The following is an 18111-nucleotide window of genomic DNA, read 5'->3' as shown; positions in this document are numbered from 1 at the left end:
GAGAGACGAGAGAGAGAAGTCTATTCAAAGCAGCATGTGTCGTCCAGAGTTATTTTCTTCTCTCCTTGGGCTGAGAGCGAATTTTGAGGGCGACTCCCAAAGAATACGGAGAAGGCGTTTTAGACAGCAGATTCACACCACTGCTGCCAACAGCGTTCCTTCAATGACGAGGGCTTGAGTTCCTCGCCCTTAAGACTCACTTTGTTCGCAGGACAGCAAAGGTGGGGTCGGGGGGGGGGCTCTCCTGTGGGCAAGAGCATGTTCACCATGCAGCCTGTACACACACACACACACACACTAGCAGAGAGAGAGAGAAGGAGGTGCCTAGGAACCCTGGCACAGAGGGTCGAAGCGAGCATGGAGGAGTCTGTGTGTGTGTGTGTGTGTGTGTGTGTGTGTGTGTGTGTGTGTGTGTGTGTGTGTGTGTGTGTGTGTGTGTGTGTGTGTGTGTGTGTGTGTTTGTGTAGGGTTAGTTTGGGAGGGGTTGGAGGCTAACGCTGGATTTCTTGTGCTCTGTAAACTGTGACAAAAAGAAGATGGGGTTGGAAACATATAGTCAAGGCCTCTCCTTCTCCCCTTTCTCCATCGCTCTTATCCCTTCCTGCGCGGTCCTCCGCTGCTCCTGCGCTATTATTCCCCAGTTCTCCCCATGTCCTGTGCAGGGGTGGTGGGCAGTTCATTTGCCAAACCTCTGCTCACAGGAGGCAAAACTCTGTAGGGCGCCCAGTAAGTCCTCATATGAGATGTTTACGTGGGTGGGCAAGGAGCTGTGGGACAGACACACACACAAAGTTAGGTCACATCAAAGGTCAGATGTCGTATTAACCATACCTTCTTCTTTACTCAATGCATTTTGTTTTTACATTATACAGTTTTATATTTGACATACACTGACATAGTAGTGATTAAAGAGGAACTTCAAGATTTTTCCAACCTGGGCCTTATTTTTAGATATTTTTAGTCCCATACATTTAGATTGGAAAAATAGGTCCTTACACACACACACACACACACACACACACACACACACACTCTTTATTCAACAAACAGACTGAAGGACAGTGCAGCTGACTGATGACATGGGATAAAACAACATGAATGACCATATCTATGTGTATGATGTAACACACTCTCAAAACAGTGTGTTGTCTCCTCTGCTTCTGTCTGTTTATATAATCCACATCTCCACATCCTGACAGTAATGGGCAGCTCCCTTGAGTTAAAACTACAAGAACTGCAGCAGTAAAGTGTCATGTAGTGTGAATTACATAACCACTAGAAAACAAGACCAATCTCAACAAGTGGAACTTCATAGAAACAAATGAAGAATGAAATATTGATATTACACTGCCATCTAGTGGTGGTTGGTGGCAATTAAGTGTTGCCAACACATAATAAAATAAATTCTAAAGAATGATCCTGCTTACTTCAGGTATTTAAGAGGATTACTGATGAAGAATCAAAGGCAGAACTGATAACGATAACTACTGTATAAATATTTTCATGAATTTTGATTTCTTCTATCCCTCACAAAGTACAACAGTAAAAAAAAAAAAAAAAAGGATCAAATTCTGCAAGTACTCTTTTGTGATTTCATCTCCAACAAATCAAACACAAAAAACAACAGTTTCAAATAAGGGCCTGACAGTGGAGCCAATAAGTGAGTGTGTTCTGAGGCGGGTTTAACCATTAATCTGCCCAGATAATCACACCCTCCAGGCTTACCAACACTCCACTGCAGAGAAGGAGTAAACATGCACACGCTCGCTCACACACACACAGCTAAACACCTCCACAATCAATCACACTGTAACTTGCCCATTTTTCAATTCTGCCAAGATAATTGCACACTCCAGGCTTACCAACACTCCACTGCAGAGAAGGAGTAAACATGGACACGCACATGCGCACACACACACACACACACACGCACACACACACACAACCATCACCAGTTCTCTGGCACACATGATGAGCAGCTATTGAAATAAATCTAGGCGGTTTAGGCCTTGGGCTCTGTCAAGCACACTGAGACAATGTAAACCGCGCTATGTAAATAAATAGATCAATTTGGAAATGAAAAACAGAAGAAAGCCAGGCAAATATGTACCCATATGTAAACACAAATGTGCATTCATACAAATCACACACACACTCACACACAATGCACATATAGGAAGAAAATACTCACATTAACTCTGTGAGTCTGATGTGCCAGGGCAGGAATCCTAGGGTGCTTTGCACCGATCCAAACTTCAGCAGCAGGTCTGGGTCTGGTGTGTTCTTGGACTCTACAGTGGGAAATGAACAGCGACCGTTACAATAGAACGCCTTCGATCTGCAATTACCTCCTGATGCACAAGACTAACATCTCCACTCACCGGCCACCTCATTAGGTAGACCTGTTCAACTGCTCATCTTCGTAACATTAAATATGGTTGTCAGGCAACTAGTGTTGGTATCATCTTCAAAAATCATTTTGATGGCATATGGTGTGGGGGATAATTTCTTGGCACACTTTGGGCCCCTTTTGAGCATCACAGGAGCATCATTTATATGCCACAGCCTAGCTGAGTATTGCTGCTGACTATGGCTACTTTCAGCGGCATAACACGCCATATCACAAGCCTCATATCATCGGTTCACTACAATCACTACAATCCAATGGAGCACAGTTGGGACGTGGTTGAACAGGGGATATGGATAATGAAGATGTGACAAATCAACAAATCAATATCAGCTCCAATCCAAATATGGACTCAAATCAAGCACAATGGCAACAGGGGCACGGTCTCTGAGGCATGTTTCCAGCACCTTGCTGAATACGCCACAAAGAGTTAAGGCAGTTTTATGGACAAGGGGGTCCATTACCAGGAAGGTGTACCTAATGAAGTGGCCAGTGAGTGTATTCAATTACTGAATGCTTTTATGGGAGGTGCCTACCATACATTGCAAGTACATATAGTTGATCAGAATTTGAACTCCCTGGGTATTGAACCAATGGCCTTGCTCTACCATTCTGGGCTACAAGACCACGTGGCACATCAAGCAGCAGGCATTACGCCTAGCATTTCCATTGGAAATCTACTGTCACTGGCGTAAGATCCGAGAGGTTCCTTTGATCTTGGTTTCCTAGGAACGTTACTCGGGGCCCAGCCTAATTCCTCACAGCATGTTCATTTGGATCCGACATTAGTGGATTTTTTGGAGTGCAACTTGTGTTTCCAGGTAAACAGAGACTTTCTGGCTGCTTACAATGAAATCGCGGAACATGTTGGAATTGGATACCTGTGATAATGACTCACAAGTTCATTAGCCACATTCATTAGCATTTCTCTGAGACTGTAGAACAGAGCTGTGGTCTGGAATTAATGTCACATGCTAATTTAATGCGTTTTAAACTTTTTTCCCTTTTCTTCGATGGAAACCGTATCCATAGGGATACAAGACACTTAGTATTTAACGGTTGGCTGCTGTCGTATGTGCTGCCATGCGGATAATCTTGCACAGGTGGTCCCAAAAAGTCTTACATTGCCAGAGCAGATTTGACAGGCTCCATTGCATCACAACAAGCTGCAGCAGTATTCAGAAATGTACCACTTTTTTCGGGGTGTGTTTTTATAGGCAACTAGTCATCATATCATCTTCAAATACATTTTGCTGGCAGATGGTAATGTGAAGGACACATAACCAACCGATCCTTCCCACTAGCCACCCAGGTAGGTCTGTGGTTAAGGACAGACTGCCTGTGAAGATGTAAGAAAAGCCTATACCAAAACTCCCTACTGCTTTTTTGGTTTGCTTTTCACAGGCATCGCAGGGGAGGTGGGCATCATAGGTGGGATTCTTATCGATGCTTCTGTTTATGTCCTGTCAATCCATGCAATGGGGGAAAGAAGTCCTCTTATTGCTGCTTTAAGTAGATGACTAGCAAATAGACTACACTAGACCCAGTGGTGAAAGTGAATATACTACAATAACTACGTGTGCGTTCACTATCTATTAAATCTATATCTATTGCAATCCTGCAATAATGTGAATTGGAATTATTCATTCATCAGGGAATCTATCCAATCAGGTTTCAGAAGCATAGTTTGGAACGGGATCACTGGGTGAAAGTGCGGAAGGTGCTGTGACGGGATTGACCTCATCACCTTCTTCCTTTTCAATACAGAGCCAGCCTGCTTCTCTGCTCCAGTGCACTGCAGCAGAAAGGCTAGGACTGACCCTACAGACACTTAAGCAGCAGTGTGAAGACAAGCTTCTTAGGGGCTCAGTTGATTACCCAGTCCCTTTCACCACAGGGTTCTGACTGCCACGGGGGCTGTTAAGTCCACTGCCTGCATGAAAATGAGATAAGCCGCCCCTACCTGGGGAAGTGAGGCTAAAACTATTGTTCCCCTTCAGGAGTACGATACTCTGTACTGGCAGTACTGTTGGTATCCGTATCACCTCTGTCAGTATTTCAGTGACACCATTTCCAGATGAGGGTTTGGACAGCAGAACATAAGCAGCTGTGACAGACCCAAACGTCATACTCACGCTTTATAAGACACAATCATTTATGTCTCAATGATAAACGTGACTAGCACCTATAGGTGACATCAGAATTTTGAATTAATTGCTTCCTATTACTTTAGCCTTCAATGACATGACTGTACTTGAAGCATTTAATTTATACCTGTGTAGCAGTCTTTAAATTGTGAACATGACACTGTAGTACAATGAAGATGGTCTAGCTCACCTCTGAGTAGCGAGTCGAGTACATTGACGTCGATGTCTTTGATGGCACGCTCCCTTTGCTCCACCGCCCGGCACAGCTTCTGAGCCGCCTCCACGATGCCTTGCCGGCCATCGTCAGGCGACATCACCTTCACCACTGCCTGGCACGACAAGGCTGCAAACACACACACACACACCACATACAGAAGTCAGAGACATTCAAATTACAAGACCAAGCACAAACAGAAACACAACAATCAGTACAGATAGCATACGTCCACTGGGAATCTCCACTACCATCCATCCAGGGTTCCTCATTTCAGAGAACAAAAGTTTTTGTTTGGTTCCATGCTGAAGGTCAGTAATAACCTTGACATCAGTAAACTCAAATGTAGCCAGACCTCTGAACCACATGCGTCCTAATGGCAATATACCCAGATCTGCAAACTACAGCAGTGCTCATAGTACGTGGGGAAACCCTAAGCCCCGAAGGCTGCAGAACAGATTTTAATGCCTCAAGGACTTGGGAGAAATATTTCCCAGAGAAGAGACTGAAACAAGAAAACGATCAAACCACAACACTAGGGCTGGGGGTAAACGATTATTTTCTAAACGATTAATCTGGCGATTATTTTATCGATTAGTCGACTAGTCTAACGACCAATTGGACGATTAGTCTAGCGATTATTTTTCTGTTGCTCGATTAAAACCATAATGTATCTCAAATAAATACCAAAAAAATCTTAATAATATACTTTATTGAGCACCTTTTGCACAGCAAAAGTCCAACAATGCATTTCATGTTTATCTAGAGGCACAGTAAAAAATGTTTGGTACTCAAATGAGCCCTATCACACTTGGATGTGGTGCTCATTAATTTAAATGTTTTCAGTGCTCATAAAAACATTAATTCATTCATGAGCACTGCGCACCACCTTATGTGCAGTCCTGGCCTGGACATTGCTTGGCGCCATTAGTTGACATTGGCGACCTAACGTAGTGAATCATGATACATACTATAAGCTGGCCAACGTTAGTCTAATGTTATGTGTTTGACTCGCAAATGACCACAGCATGAGTTAGCTCTCTGTGCCATTTGTTCGTGCTTGGTTGCCGTGTTCTGCAGCCGTAAGTAAGATGCTAACTAACGTAAACTAAACTGACACAGCTGTCTAGCCGCTAGTAGCTAGCTAACGTTAACTACTAGCAACCAAGCACGAACAAACTGCACGGACAGCTAAGAAGAAAGTTAGCTAGCACCACAAAAGTGCGCAGAGCTCAAGCTACACAACACACTGAACAAACGTTAAATGAATGTAACCAACGTTACTTATTGTCCCCTTCACGAGAGACAATGGGGCCTCCGCTTCAGATGCTCCCACATCGCTGTTGTGCTGGTGTGGTATGCCAACTCCATTTGGCAAAGACTGCAAATAACGACACCTTTACGTTTGGGACTGAATTTGAAGTATTTCCATACCTTCGATGATTTTGGGGCGAGGTATTTGGACTTTTTCTTTTAATGGGGCTTTTTGCAGGGCTTTGATGGGCATCCTGCTGTGAGGCGGTTGGCGTTTCTATCGCCATTCTAAATGCGCAATGTTTGTTTCTGTTTGGGTCAGCCACGTGCATGTGACGAAGCGTCGACGTAAAAACAAGGCGTCGACGTAATTTTGAAATCGACGCGTCGACATCATCGACGCATCGCTACAGCACTACACAACACCAAAAAGGCGACACTAACAAGTGGCTCTAAACACCTGGGCCCTGTTCGGCGTACGACTGAAGCTAAGATAATTAATTTAGCTCGCAACTGGAGATTAACTAGCTCGCTAAATGAGAACAGGCCAAACCGGTCTGGCGACGGGCGCTAATTTATTTTAACCTCAAGTTAATTTATCTCGTCAGCTAAATTGCGCGTGCACGTCTTGCTTCAAAAGGCAAGAAAGGTCGATCCCCAAAACCATGATTTTTTTGAAAGGTATAATGGTCTAAACTCAAAGAAAAAGACTATTTTTTTTCTCCGATAACGCAGGATATGATCATGAACGCGTTATGAAGAATTCAAGACCATAACCATGTCAAAATTCAACACTCCCGTGGCTACCACAGCAATAAAAGAAACTGTCTATAAGAGGTATAATACGTGACATCTTCTCCTTAAACGATATGGTACTATGGTGCAGCGGGTTAAGCGTCTGGCTTGCATGCAATAGATCACTGGTTCGACACCCCTCACCCTCGTAAGAATTGTAGTTTTAAATCGCTTTGAATAAAACCGTCTGCTAAATGACTAAATGTGAATGTATTAATAAGAGATTCAATACATTTAAGCAATGAAAAGAAATTGTGTCTATTTCTCTCTTCTTATCATGCACCCACCTCCACCACCATTCACTACCGCACAAACACTAGACACGTTTCCAAAACTAAACGTTTGCAATGATGTAAGTTAAAGTAGGTAAAACAACTTTAGCCAATATCTATTTGGGTTATGTGCTCAAATTTCCTGGGATCAAAGAAAACGTTAGTATTCATGTGCAAACTAAAAATCACGTCTCAGGCAGCCTGAGACGTGATTTTTAGTTTGCACATGAATACTAACGTTTACATGAAAGTTATTTCGGGTTTATCAACTGTATGTCTCAACTGTACTATCTATCTACCACTGTCATATAATTATGAGTGCTTTGTTCTCCGCATCGCCGACATTACAAAAATGAAGGCTACCACTGGCAAGAAAGTGATGACATTCAATGTTTGACGGTGGTGTAGCCTATGCAATAAATGACTCGAGAAGGTCTTCTAAATTAATTATTCCTTGTCGGGTGGATCGGTAGCGCTCATACAAGAACTCATCATTATGGAAAAATGGATCTTCTTGGCGATGCAAAGAACTCTTCCTACGCTAATCAAACTGACTCAATGGGATCCCTCCTTTTGGCGTGGGTATGGCAAGTTTAGCCAGCTAAACTTTGCTTAGCCTGCCCTGGAGCAGGCTAAGGCTAAGCGATTAATTACCATGGAGATTGATAAAAAGTTGCTTCCGCGAACTCGCTAAAATGGTGTTGTCTTTTTTTAGCCTGGAAATTAGCTCGCTAAACCGCTTAGCGAGCGTCGCCGAATAGTACCCTGTTCAACCCACAACCCTCATTAGTGGCTCTGTTGTTGGACATGTAAATGGGATGGGATGATTACATGCTGCCTTCCAAATGTAGCTGTCTCTGACACAAAAAAAACAGTAGTGTCAAAATAAAATAAAAAGAGTGTCAAAACATTAAACCATCACACGCATTATCATGCATGTTGGTGCAAATGAAGTTTACAAAGAACAGCATTAGGCCTACTTTCCAGGAACTTTTCTGTGCCCTAAATAGGAATACAAACGTATCAGTGATCCACTCCCAGCACAAGGACGTTTTGTGGTTTCCACTTGGTTCACAAAAAACGTACTTTTAATTGTCATGCTTTTTATAGACAATTACAACCTATTCTGGAATTTCTATATTTCGTACCAAATAGGACAGCTCGATAGGGACCAAAGTTTTAGGCGACAACTATATTTTCTTAGCCTGGATACCAGCCCAAACCCCGCCCACAAACATTTTTGTCAGGGAGATTTGGTCTGGCTCTGGGTTAATTGGGAGAGAGTTTCATCGGTAGGATCAAACCGGACCAATCAAATTGGCAGGGCGGGCTTTATACGTTGATGGACAGATACCAACGCTTGAGTTGAATTAACCGGTAGATTCGAACTCCGACCAAGATGGCCGCGTCTCGGGTGCTTAGTGGGGAATATTTTATGTGAATTAAGCTATCTACACGACTTTTTAATGTCTACATTGACTCGGTTAGTTGTGCATGTGCAACACGAATGTTACAGAGTATTATTTGTCTTAACTAAAGTTCTCTAGACCATTATTGTTATATCATTGCTAACGTGTACACAAAAAACCCATCGAAATAAACTGTAGCTTGTAGCCTTAATGCTAATTAATTAACGTGAGCAGGCATATCTCAACAGACATTGACAGCGCATTCATTTTCAACAGAGAAACGCGATTAAGGCATTTGTCATTGAAAATATGTTTTTGCCGTCCTTCCTAGGGATCAGGTAAAAGTTTAATCTATCAGATGGTAATAGGCTACTACGTTGCTCTGATTGGTTCTAGGTATCCAATTCAGCGAATAGGCATTTTCTTTCCTAGTTCGTTGAAACACGCCCCATAATCACAGCCCAAAGGTCCGGTATCAGACTCATATTCTGACTAGAATCATGAGTATGACATCGTCAGGCTAATATTTTCTCCCTCCATCACCCAACTCCCTTTGGGGCCATCTTGGCACTCAGCAGGAAAACAACAAGAACTTTGCGGAACCAAAACAAATGCCGTCCACAAGCTGAAGCAGAGGTGGAATGCCCAACCACCCGGACTTGAATGTCACAAGAGTGTGACAACAAGGGAAGGCTGGAATGACGCATCGCCAACGATCTGCACCAAACTCCCGGGCAACTTAACAGTCAAACGTAGATTGTGAGCATAAGGAAACAGATAACCATCTTGATCACGTACCAAGGCTGAGGACAGGCTATATGACATGAAAGGTCAGGCTGAGGCTTCAGTGTCTGACCTGCTCTCAGAGTCATGCTGAAGCAAACACACCAACATACCCAATCCCACTTCCTTGGCTCCTAGTAACCATCCCCACTCTATCTGAAGTTCCCTGAAGTGTGGAGGCTGCTGTCGATTTGCAGGCTGTCTTTTTCTAGCCTGGACCTAAATGCACAACTCAATTACCTGATCCTAAAACAGCTTGTACAGGGGCCAAAATGGTCAATATTATGGATGACACTGCTCCAGTCAAAGTTAAGACAACCAGCTACAAACATAACGCAGAATGGAAACAAAAATTCAACTTTTCAACTTTTTTTTTCAAATTGCGTTATTTTACCTAAACATGGTGAAGCAGCTTTTAGCTGATATGCTTATCAGCTCTGGAGTGTACTTCCTGATGACATCAAAGATGATCCAACTGCAGCCAGTTTCAAATCTAGACCTAAGACCCAACTGTTCAGAGATTCTTTTTGTTAGCCGAGCAAATGCACTCTACTCTTTATTCTACTCTAATAATTATTTATTCATTTATTTTCGATGTTCTTCCGGCTTCCTTTTAAATATTGTATTGATTTCTGTTCTTTATAACTTTACTGCTATATTGCACTTTAGCTTTTAAATGTTGTTTTATTTGCTCATTAGAAAAGAACCACACACACACACACACACACACACACACACACTTAGAACAAAGTGTTCATATATATGCATCATTTCCCGTCTCAACATGAGATTAGTAAGAGATACAAAAATACTTCTTATTAAAAAAAAGACTCAAATCAAAGTAAAATCACTCTCTACATTTATACTGTCTACATGAAAAACACTGACTTGATGCGTTTAACGCAGCCTTAAAACTCAGACCTCACTGGGCCCAGAAAAAAAGACAAAGCTCCCTATACACACTTACAACACCAAGATGAAGGAACCTTTTATATATGGCCATTAGCTTTATAGTGTTTTTTCTTCTTTTTTGGCTATGTAGAGCCCTTTCTGGCTGCTCTAAAACATTTCTGCCGGCAAAGGGTGGAAAAGGTTCTATGTATACCCTGTTGCTTCTGTATGGATCCACAGGACGTGCGGCACTGAACGAAATGACAATGAGTAATAACAGCAAATGACCTATGTTCGACTTGGAGCGGAATAAAAGTGTAACAGAGGTCACAAAATGTCTTATTCCATTTCCTATGAAAGAGACAGATAACACACACACACAGAAACACAGACACACAGACACATCATTCTCTCAAGGTGTGACCCCACGGACAGTCATGACACCACTATGTAGCTTTAACACAACCACCAACGCCATCACATCGCCTCTATTGACGTCAATGGCATTTGGACAAATAAGAATACATCCCTTCAACTGGCTTAATTTACCATTCCTTCATAGTCGAAGGAACTAAGGAATTCATTGAAACAAGAGATCTATGCAACTACAGTGTACATGGAATTGGTTTAAAACAAGGCAGAAAAAGAAACCATTCAAACTTTGAGAAGACTTTGCCTATGGCCTTCAAATGAACACACACACATTTAAACCAACACAGCCATACTAAACTGGAAATAAACCCACACATTCAAACCAACACAGCCATACTAAACTGGAAATAAACCCACACATTCAAACCAACACAGCCATACTAAACTGGAAATAAACCCACACATTCAAACCAACACAGCCATGCTAAACTGGAAATAAACCCACACATTCAAACCAACACAGCCATGCTAAACTGGAAATGAACACACACACATTTAAAGCAACACAGCCATACTAAACTGGAAATAAACCCACACATTCAAACCAACACAGCCATGCTAAACTGGAAATGAACAAACACACATTCAATCCAACACAGCCATTCTAAACTGGATATTAACAACACACACACATTCACACCAACACAGCCATACTACACACACACACACACACACACACACACACACACACACACACACACACACACACACACACACACACACACACACACACACACACACACACACACACACGAAGACTTTGGGGATCTCAATCTGGTCAGGGGCAGGATTCTTAGTTAAAGCATCTGAATAAGAACCTCAGCTGTTTGGTACCGACCCAAGACAAGCAGACAGGCATCTGAAGGCACTATTGTGAAGTGAGCCAGCCAACAAAATTCCTACAAGTTTTCCAAAATATTTAGTGATTGTCTTGGACAAGAAAGGTGCCCAATTGTACAGACAGGCGTGCGAACACACACACACACACACACACACACACCAGGAGGCCATAAAAATGAGCTGTCCCCTATATTCTCTGTGCGTGGTTTTCAACAGATTGACTGGCTCGAGGCATAGCATTTGTCTGCCAACCCTCAACCGAGACAGAAGCAGTGGGGAATATTAAATAAGGAGGCAAATATTAATCAACCGACACATGCAGATTAGACTGGCTCACTTTTTCCATGTCCTTAATAGAAATACTTCTCACAGTAAAGGTGCAGCCCACGTTTCAAATGCAATACACTTTTTGTAAAATTCAACTAAATCAGGGTTTTTCCTGGGTCAAAATGGCTCTTCGGTGCTCCCAATAAAAAAAATTGCGTGCTACGCGCGCACAGTCTGTGTTACCTATCAGCAGAAATCAATGTTTTTTTTTTTTTTACATTTCATAAATAATGGAGGCTATGCTTGAGGTTATCATTTTGCTTCCACTTTAAATTAAAATAGATAGGCTAATATATTGACAATAGTCCAAGCCCCATGGTGCTATCATGTATGGTTCAAAGATTATCAAGGTTTACCTCGTATATGCAAACTGCTGAAATCTATATCAATAGAATCTAGAACTAACCAGTGGTCAGAAATGGAACACACGAATTATGAAAGTCAAGTTTATCTATTATTACTATTCATGTTTATTACACAAACCTACATACCATTATTTTCACCAATGGAGGCTGCGTTGGAAATCAATAATCAAACTTTTGACAGTATTTTGAGTGGAAATGTAATGTCCATTTGTACAGGTGTACTCGTGCACGTTGGGCTGGCCCTCGCAGTGGAACGACAGTTTTCAACCGCACCGGTTTATCAATAATAATATTAATATTATTATATTCGAGATGCAACCCAAACGAGTTGAGCTTTCATTGATAAACCAATGCTGTTGTCTGTCTTCCCGAGGCCCCGCGTTCTACTGGTACTCGTTCAAACGCGTAGACAAATCAAGTAATAGCCTACATCTGTGTAAGTTCACAACATAGCAGATATTTTAATAAATTGAAAGCCATGAATATTGAAACCGCCGACTGATGAAGTCAGGATGCATCCGCAGGTTGAGTAATTAAGTGATTGGGATTGGCTCTGTCCATTCGCGCACCTCACAGACTTAGCAACTGGATATTGATCAAAACAGAACGAGAGTTCGGCTGTAGCCTACTTGAAACATACTATTCAGAACATATTCGCTGACGTGCATCGCATACGTGATGAATTGCTCACAAATCTGCTTAAAACAACTAGTGAAGGTGTTTTAGAATAATATTTATGCCATATACAATAAGTGACTTTATGTAAACACCACTTATTAAATGTTAGCTGCCTAATTATTTAGCGCAATGCTAGCATGACTACCGTAATTCGATTTTTAACCAAGGTACCTATTGAGCCTGTTGATCGCGACCTGTTTACAAATCTGGTTAAAAAGATAAAGGTGAGCTGTTATTTATAGATACTAAATATTTCTCAGGCATCTAATGGCTTAAAGCTACCTGTAAAGCATCTAAACGTACAGAGTAAGGTAGGTTGACTGCTAAATCGGCAGCCACCAGTCTTTGGATAGCTCTCATAAATCAGTTATTGTATATATGGCATTAATATTATTCTTACCATCACACATAGGATATATACGTTCACGCACACACTGCTTTAATAAAACTTTAAGCCTACTATCAAAGTATTGTTTTTTTAGGATAATGTAGGCAACTGCTCGCTCTGCTTCATACAAAAAAAATCAAATTAAAGTGTCTAACGTCTGGCAAACTTGGAGACGCCTCTGTTCAATGATTGGCTGAGGGGGTTGTAGGAGGCGGGATCTGCTGCTGCTGCTTGAATTCAACGTGAGCGCTTAAAACACCATTAAGCTGAATGAGAGTTTTTTTTTTTTTTTATCGCAGACTCTTTTTTTTGCCTTTAGGCGCTCGGGATTTTTCATAGGCGTTCGGGAAAACGGCTTAGGCGCGCGCCCACATTTTCTCTATGCAGGAAAAACCCTGAACTAAATGTTCCTCACGCTCATCTAGCTGCCCGTTCAGTGTGTGCGCTCAAAAAACAAGCCAGTGTTTGTACACAGTCTTAGCTCTATAAATGTGAAACAAACACAGTGACTCGATTTCAGCCTTTAGCAATTCCAGCCAATCACCACATTGCTTCAGGAACACAACCGGGAGGGATTGGCTCAAATATAAACAACCTTTTGCCAGAGTCGTGGATTCGTACTGAGGAAACTAGAACACTAGCTTCACTCCTAGAACATTTTGAACAGCTCAGCCAATGCTCCTATCGACACAAGCGCCGGCACACATAGAGGACGGCCTGCTATTGCCCTCTCTTTTTTTTTGCATCCCATCAAGTATTTCCGGTGTAACCAGAATAAAGGGTTGCACACATCTCTTCCCCTTCTCTAGTGGGGATCTTTGAGTCATCACAATGGAAATGTTTGGTTCATCCTGGTACGGAGCTGATTTCCCAACTTTAGTTGAATCAGTTTCCTTCTCAGTTAAATCAGATGTTTCTACTGGGACATAAGTGGGAGGATATAGCGTAATAAACCTTGATGTTCTAAAACACTAAGTGGAAAGTCGAGAGAGTGGCAAATTCGATCATGTAGTGTGAGACTTAATAGCCTAATGGGCAGATGTCTACAGTGCCTTGCTAGATACCATCCTATCATAGGGGACAGCATCACACACTGACTGGTTAGGAGGAAGATGGCTGTGTGTGTGTGTGTGTGTGTGTGTGTGTGTGTGTGTGTGTGTGTGTGTGTGTGTGTGTGTGTGTGTGTGTGTGTGTGTGTGTGTGTGTGTGTGTGTGTGTGTGTTTGAGAGTTAGTGATCTCACCTTGATGGTCCTGTTTGTTGCTGCCATTACTTAACAACTCAACAGAGTATTTGGAGCCATCTGCCCCAAGCTGCTCTTGTTGCTGTTTTAGGATCTCCTCCATCAGCCGGGAGTTATTCCTCTTGAACACACCTGGGAAAGAGAGACAGAAGGATGTTAGGGGAATGGTGGAGAGGCAGAGAGAGCAATGGAAAAGGGAAGATGGCAGAGAAATAGAAAACGTACAGAAGTGTATGAAACTGATAAATTTAGATACACTTAGAGATAAATTAAGTAGGAGAGTAGGAAAAGAAACTTTAAAGTAGTCAAACAGCAGAATACATGAGTAAAAAAGGCTGGCATAATTGGAAAAATCAGAGACTTAAAGTTTAAATGTAGGGAAAGCTTTCTACTGAATTGCACTGAAGGACCCATGTAAACCCATTCACTTCATTCCAAATGTCAGGGACACTGGATATTTGCCAGGCAACCGTTTCATGCACCTACAACAGGGCTCTTCAATAGGCGGCCCGCGGGCCGGATCCGGCCCTTGTGATGCTTTGGACTGGCCCCCAGAGTGAGCTCCAGTAGCCTCATTCAGTTTGTGACTATTGATAATTGTACACTCTCATGTGCAGTGGGTGGCGGTATGCACCCATATAGGTAGTGGTATATTTTTTCCCTACTCTGATATGGCCAGAAAACCTTTGCTTGTAAGTATTTTCTTAAACAGTATTACTTAGAAACATTAATTCTTGTGGAAACCACTTGTAATGAACCGTAGCTTGTTCGAATTGTTTACTTTGAAGAATATGCTAATACCTAGCGCGGTCTCTATGCAATTTCCCCTATAAGTTAGCATTAAGCTAACGTCATTTCTATCACAGTTAAAAATGCAATGCTAAGTGATTGTTTTTATAAACTCATGTTACGAGATGAGATTACCAAGATTACTCTGTATGTCTGCTCAATTTAACAGTGCTTCTTAAGTAAAGGTTTGAAAAGAACTTCAAGCTTCAGACTTTCTCTTGGGAAAACTGTTATCTATCTGCCAAGCCAATTTAGCAGGCATGCCACAAACAGAGAAGCACGGGCAGAATAGTAAAAAATGAATTGGTACACTTGGAAGTTGTTTGCCAGTTAAATGAATGAAATTGTAAAGAACTGATACAGTTCACCTGAACTGAGTGAAATTTGAAACACTTTTCCGTGATATAATACCATGCACTTTTAAGTTGTTGCAATTCTATTCAGTTCCATGCAATGCACTTTTTTGGCTGGAGATACATTTGATTTAGCCTGTCACTCAAATCAGTTTAATCTAAAATATTGAGGATAATGACCAGTAAAGTTGTGTTGGTACATCTATTTACAATGAAGTGCATGTTTTTGTTAGTTAATTGCATTTCTTCAATTGTCTGTTTGGTTATTGCTCACCTGGTTTGATTTTTGAATCCTTGGGCCAATGTGCCTCTAGCACTTACAAAAAAGAATATATTGACTCCTTCAGTATGTTGCTGTAATTTCTTAATAAGTTACCGTGATTACTCATATTCTCCGGCCCCTGACTTTGCCTCAGTTTCAAGAACCGGCCCCAGCTCCAAATTAATTGAAGAGCCCTGACCTACAAGGTGTGTCCAGCTGTTTATCTTACATAAATCCAGGCATATGTTGGCACAGTGACGTAAGGTTATAGTTACAGGCCAGATGAGACATGCAGACTAAGACACCCCACGCCGTGATAAAATAACAAAAGCAGTTCCACGAGCTACACCAAATTCAACCACAAAAGCCTGAGATTCTACAGGACCTCGGTCACATGAAGAAATAAGCGGAACACGGGAAGAGTTCTCCAACTGACGGAGAACGTAATCACGAGACAGACTTATCTTATAATAGTGGAAATAATTATGTACATTCCCGAGTGAATTAAGACAGAACACGCAAGGTTCACATGCTTGTTCCCTGATAATTGCACCATCCAAAGAAAGTTTAAAGCCAGAAACATGGGAGTCATCACGTCCCTAAATTCTGCGATAAAGTATGCGAGATACTGGCCAACTCAAAAGAAAAAGGCAAGCTTACATTACGAAATCACAAAATGAACCTGTTTCTTCATTCCCAAAGTCAGATGAGCGATTTCACTCATGTCCTCTGTGTTTCTACAGAGCCTATTCCAGCAGACAATACCCGTATTTTTAACCGAAAACACCTGTCCATTCTTTACTCTCGACCTGGAACATAAGAGTAACTTAGCTCATACTAATCAATCAGTTCTACCCTAGCTCTTCTCATGGATATCAGGTAGTCTGAAATTCAACAAGATGCCCAAGGCTATAGGAGAGTCAACGGGTGAGTCAACTGAGACAAGGCGAGAATGAAAAGGGATAAAAAGAGACCTTACTGAGACATAATCAACAGGTTTAGCCTGGGGAGAGCACAAAGTTACCACTGAATGGTCGTTAACTAGCTATGCCTGCAAGTCTATGCTATAAAGCCACACACCACTCACAAACCAGATGTTAGCAACTTAGTTTGTCAGATATTTAGGCTACAAACATAGGATTCGATCTGAAAAAAAGAACAAGCGTCAATGACTTTCCCAGACACCATCATACCTGAATACTCAAATAACGTTAGCTAATATGAAGTAACCGACAGTACTCCACCGTATGGCTGACGACAGTGCACGTGATTGTCTTAAGATCTTACACTACGGAGCTATCCTTACATCATATCAGCAATTTCACACCACTACAATTGATATGCAGTGTGAGGAACCATCCTTACCTTGATTATCGTACACGCTAACATATGATATCCCCACTGCCATGCACCAGACGACAAGATTAGCAATGTCCGAATACCGCGGGTCCTCTTCGGCTATCAGCAAGCCTATATGTAGAGGTAGCTTATCTAGCGCTTTCCCATCCGCGCCAAAGCGAAAACGGCGACCAACACGTTTGCCAGTCGTCGGGGCTATTTTTTTGTGGTTCGGGAAACCCAGTGCCATGGGAACAAGTAGTGCGGCTACAGCCCTTTTCCATAGCCGTCCATTCCACTTCCAGAGATGGCTTCGGAACCAAGTGACTAGCGTTCTTTGGAGGTGGAGAAGGGCATGCAGAACCCGCCAGACGAACTCGTATACCAGTGCCATAATGCAGTCCTTCAAAAAAGAGCCACGATTCAATATATTAATCGTAAATAGTTACACCGTCGCATTCCAAATCTCAGACCGACAGACACACACTAAGCTACCGGGGGATATGCCATTCCTCTCACTGCCAACACTTCGTTTTGCCGGCTGCCATTTTTTCTCATCCCAACCTTTACACTCTGAACTCAGAGAATTACATGGAGCTATCTGATTGGACAGTAACAACACAATTTGATTACGAAAGCGATACTTGAAACTCAACACAGCTGAGAGTCTCCCTCTAGAGGATAAAATTGGATAGTCAAGACACATCCTAATTTTGAGGCAAGTACAGGTATTATTATAACGAATGCTAGCCTAACTCCTTCCTTTCAGTAATAATAAAATGCTATGCAAATGGTGTTTACACATTTTTATTAAGACATTTATCAATTCATCACAAGACATTTGATAGATTCATACTCCAAATTGCACTGGGAACTTTCAAAAGGCATGCCACTTGACTTCCAAATCTCATTCATCTATAGTAGT

At 42.0% G+C, this 18111-nt stretch overlaps 1 protein-coding gene across 1 annotated transcript; it reads right to left on the bottom strand.

Moving 5' to 3' along the window:
* Positions 1-223: 223 nt before the first annotated feature.
* nus1 (NUS1 dehydrodolichyl diphosphate synthase subunit) lies at positions 224-17688 on the bottom strand. The gene is made up of 5 exons (XM_080860808.1): positions 17214-17688; positions 14445-14576; positions 4745-4897; positions 2192-2291; positions 224-767 (listed from the first exon to the last, which is right to left on the bottom strand). Exons 1-5 carry the CDS (start codon positions 17578-17580, stop codon positions 677-679), a joined length of 843 nt encoding a protein of 280 aa, XP_080716934.1. The 5' UTR covers positions 17581-17688; the 3' UTR covers positions 224-676.
* Positions 17689-18111: the final 423 nt, after the last annotated feature.

The sequence above is a fragment of the Sprattus sprattus genome (genome assembly GCF_963457725.1).
Source record: "Sprattus sprattus genome assembly, chromosome: 2".
In the NCBI taxonomy this organism is placed as follows: domain Eukaryota; kingdom Metazoa; phylum Chordata; class Actinopteri; order Clupeiformes; family Clupeidae; genus Sprattus; species Sprattus sprattus.
This window is presented reverse-complemented; position numbering and strand designations above follow the sequence as displayed.

Excerpts from the sequence above, each read along its gene's own strand:
- nus1 (XM_080860808.1), bottom strand. The coding sequence starts at position 17,580 with ATGGCACTGGTATACGAGTTCGTCTGGCGGGTTCTGCATGCCCTTCTC. Across the intron at positions 14,577-17,213 it reads TAGCGTGTACGATAATCAAG|GTGTGTTCAAGAGGAATAAC; the intron begins GTAAGGATGGTT and ends TCTCTTTCCCAG. Across the intron at positions 768-2,191 it reads ATCAGACTCACAGAGTTAAT|CTCCTTGCCCACCCACGTAA; the intron begins GTGAGTATTTTC and ends TCTGTCCCACAG.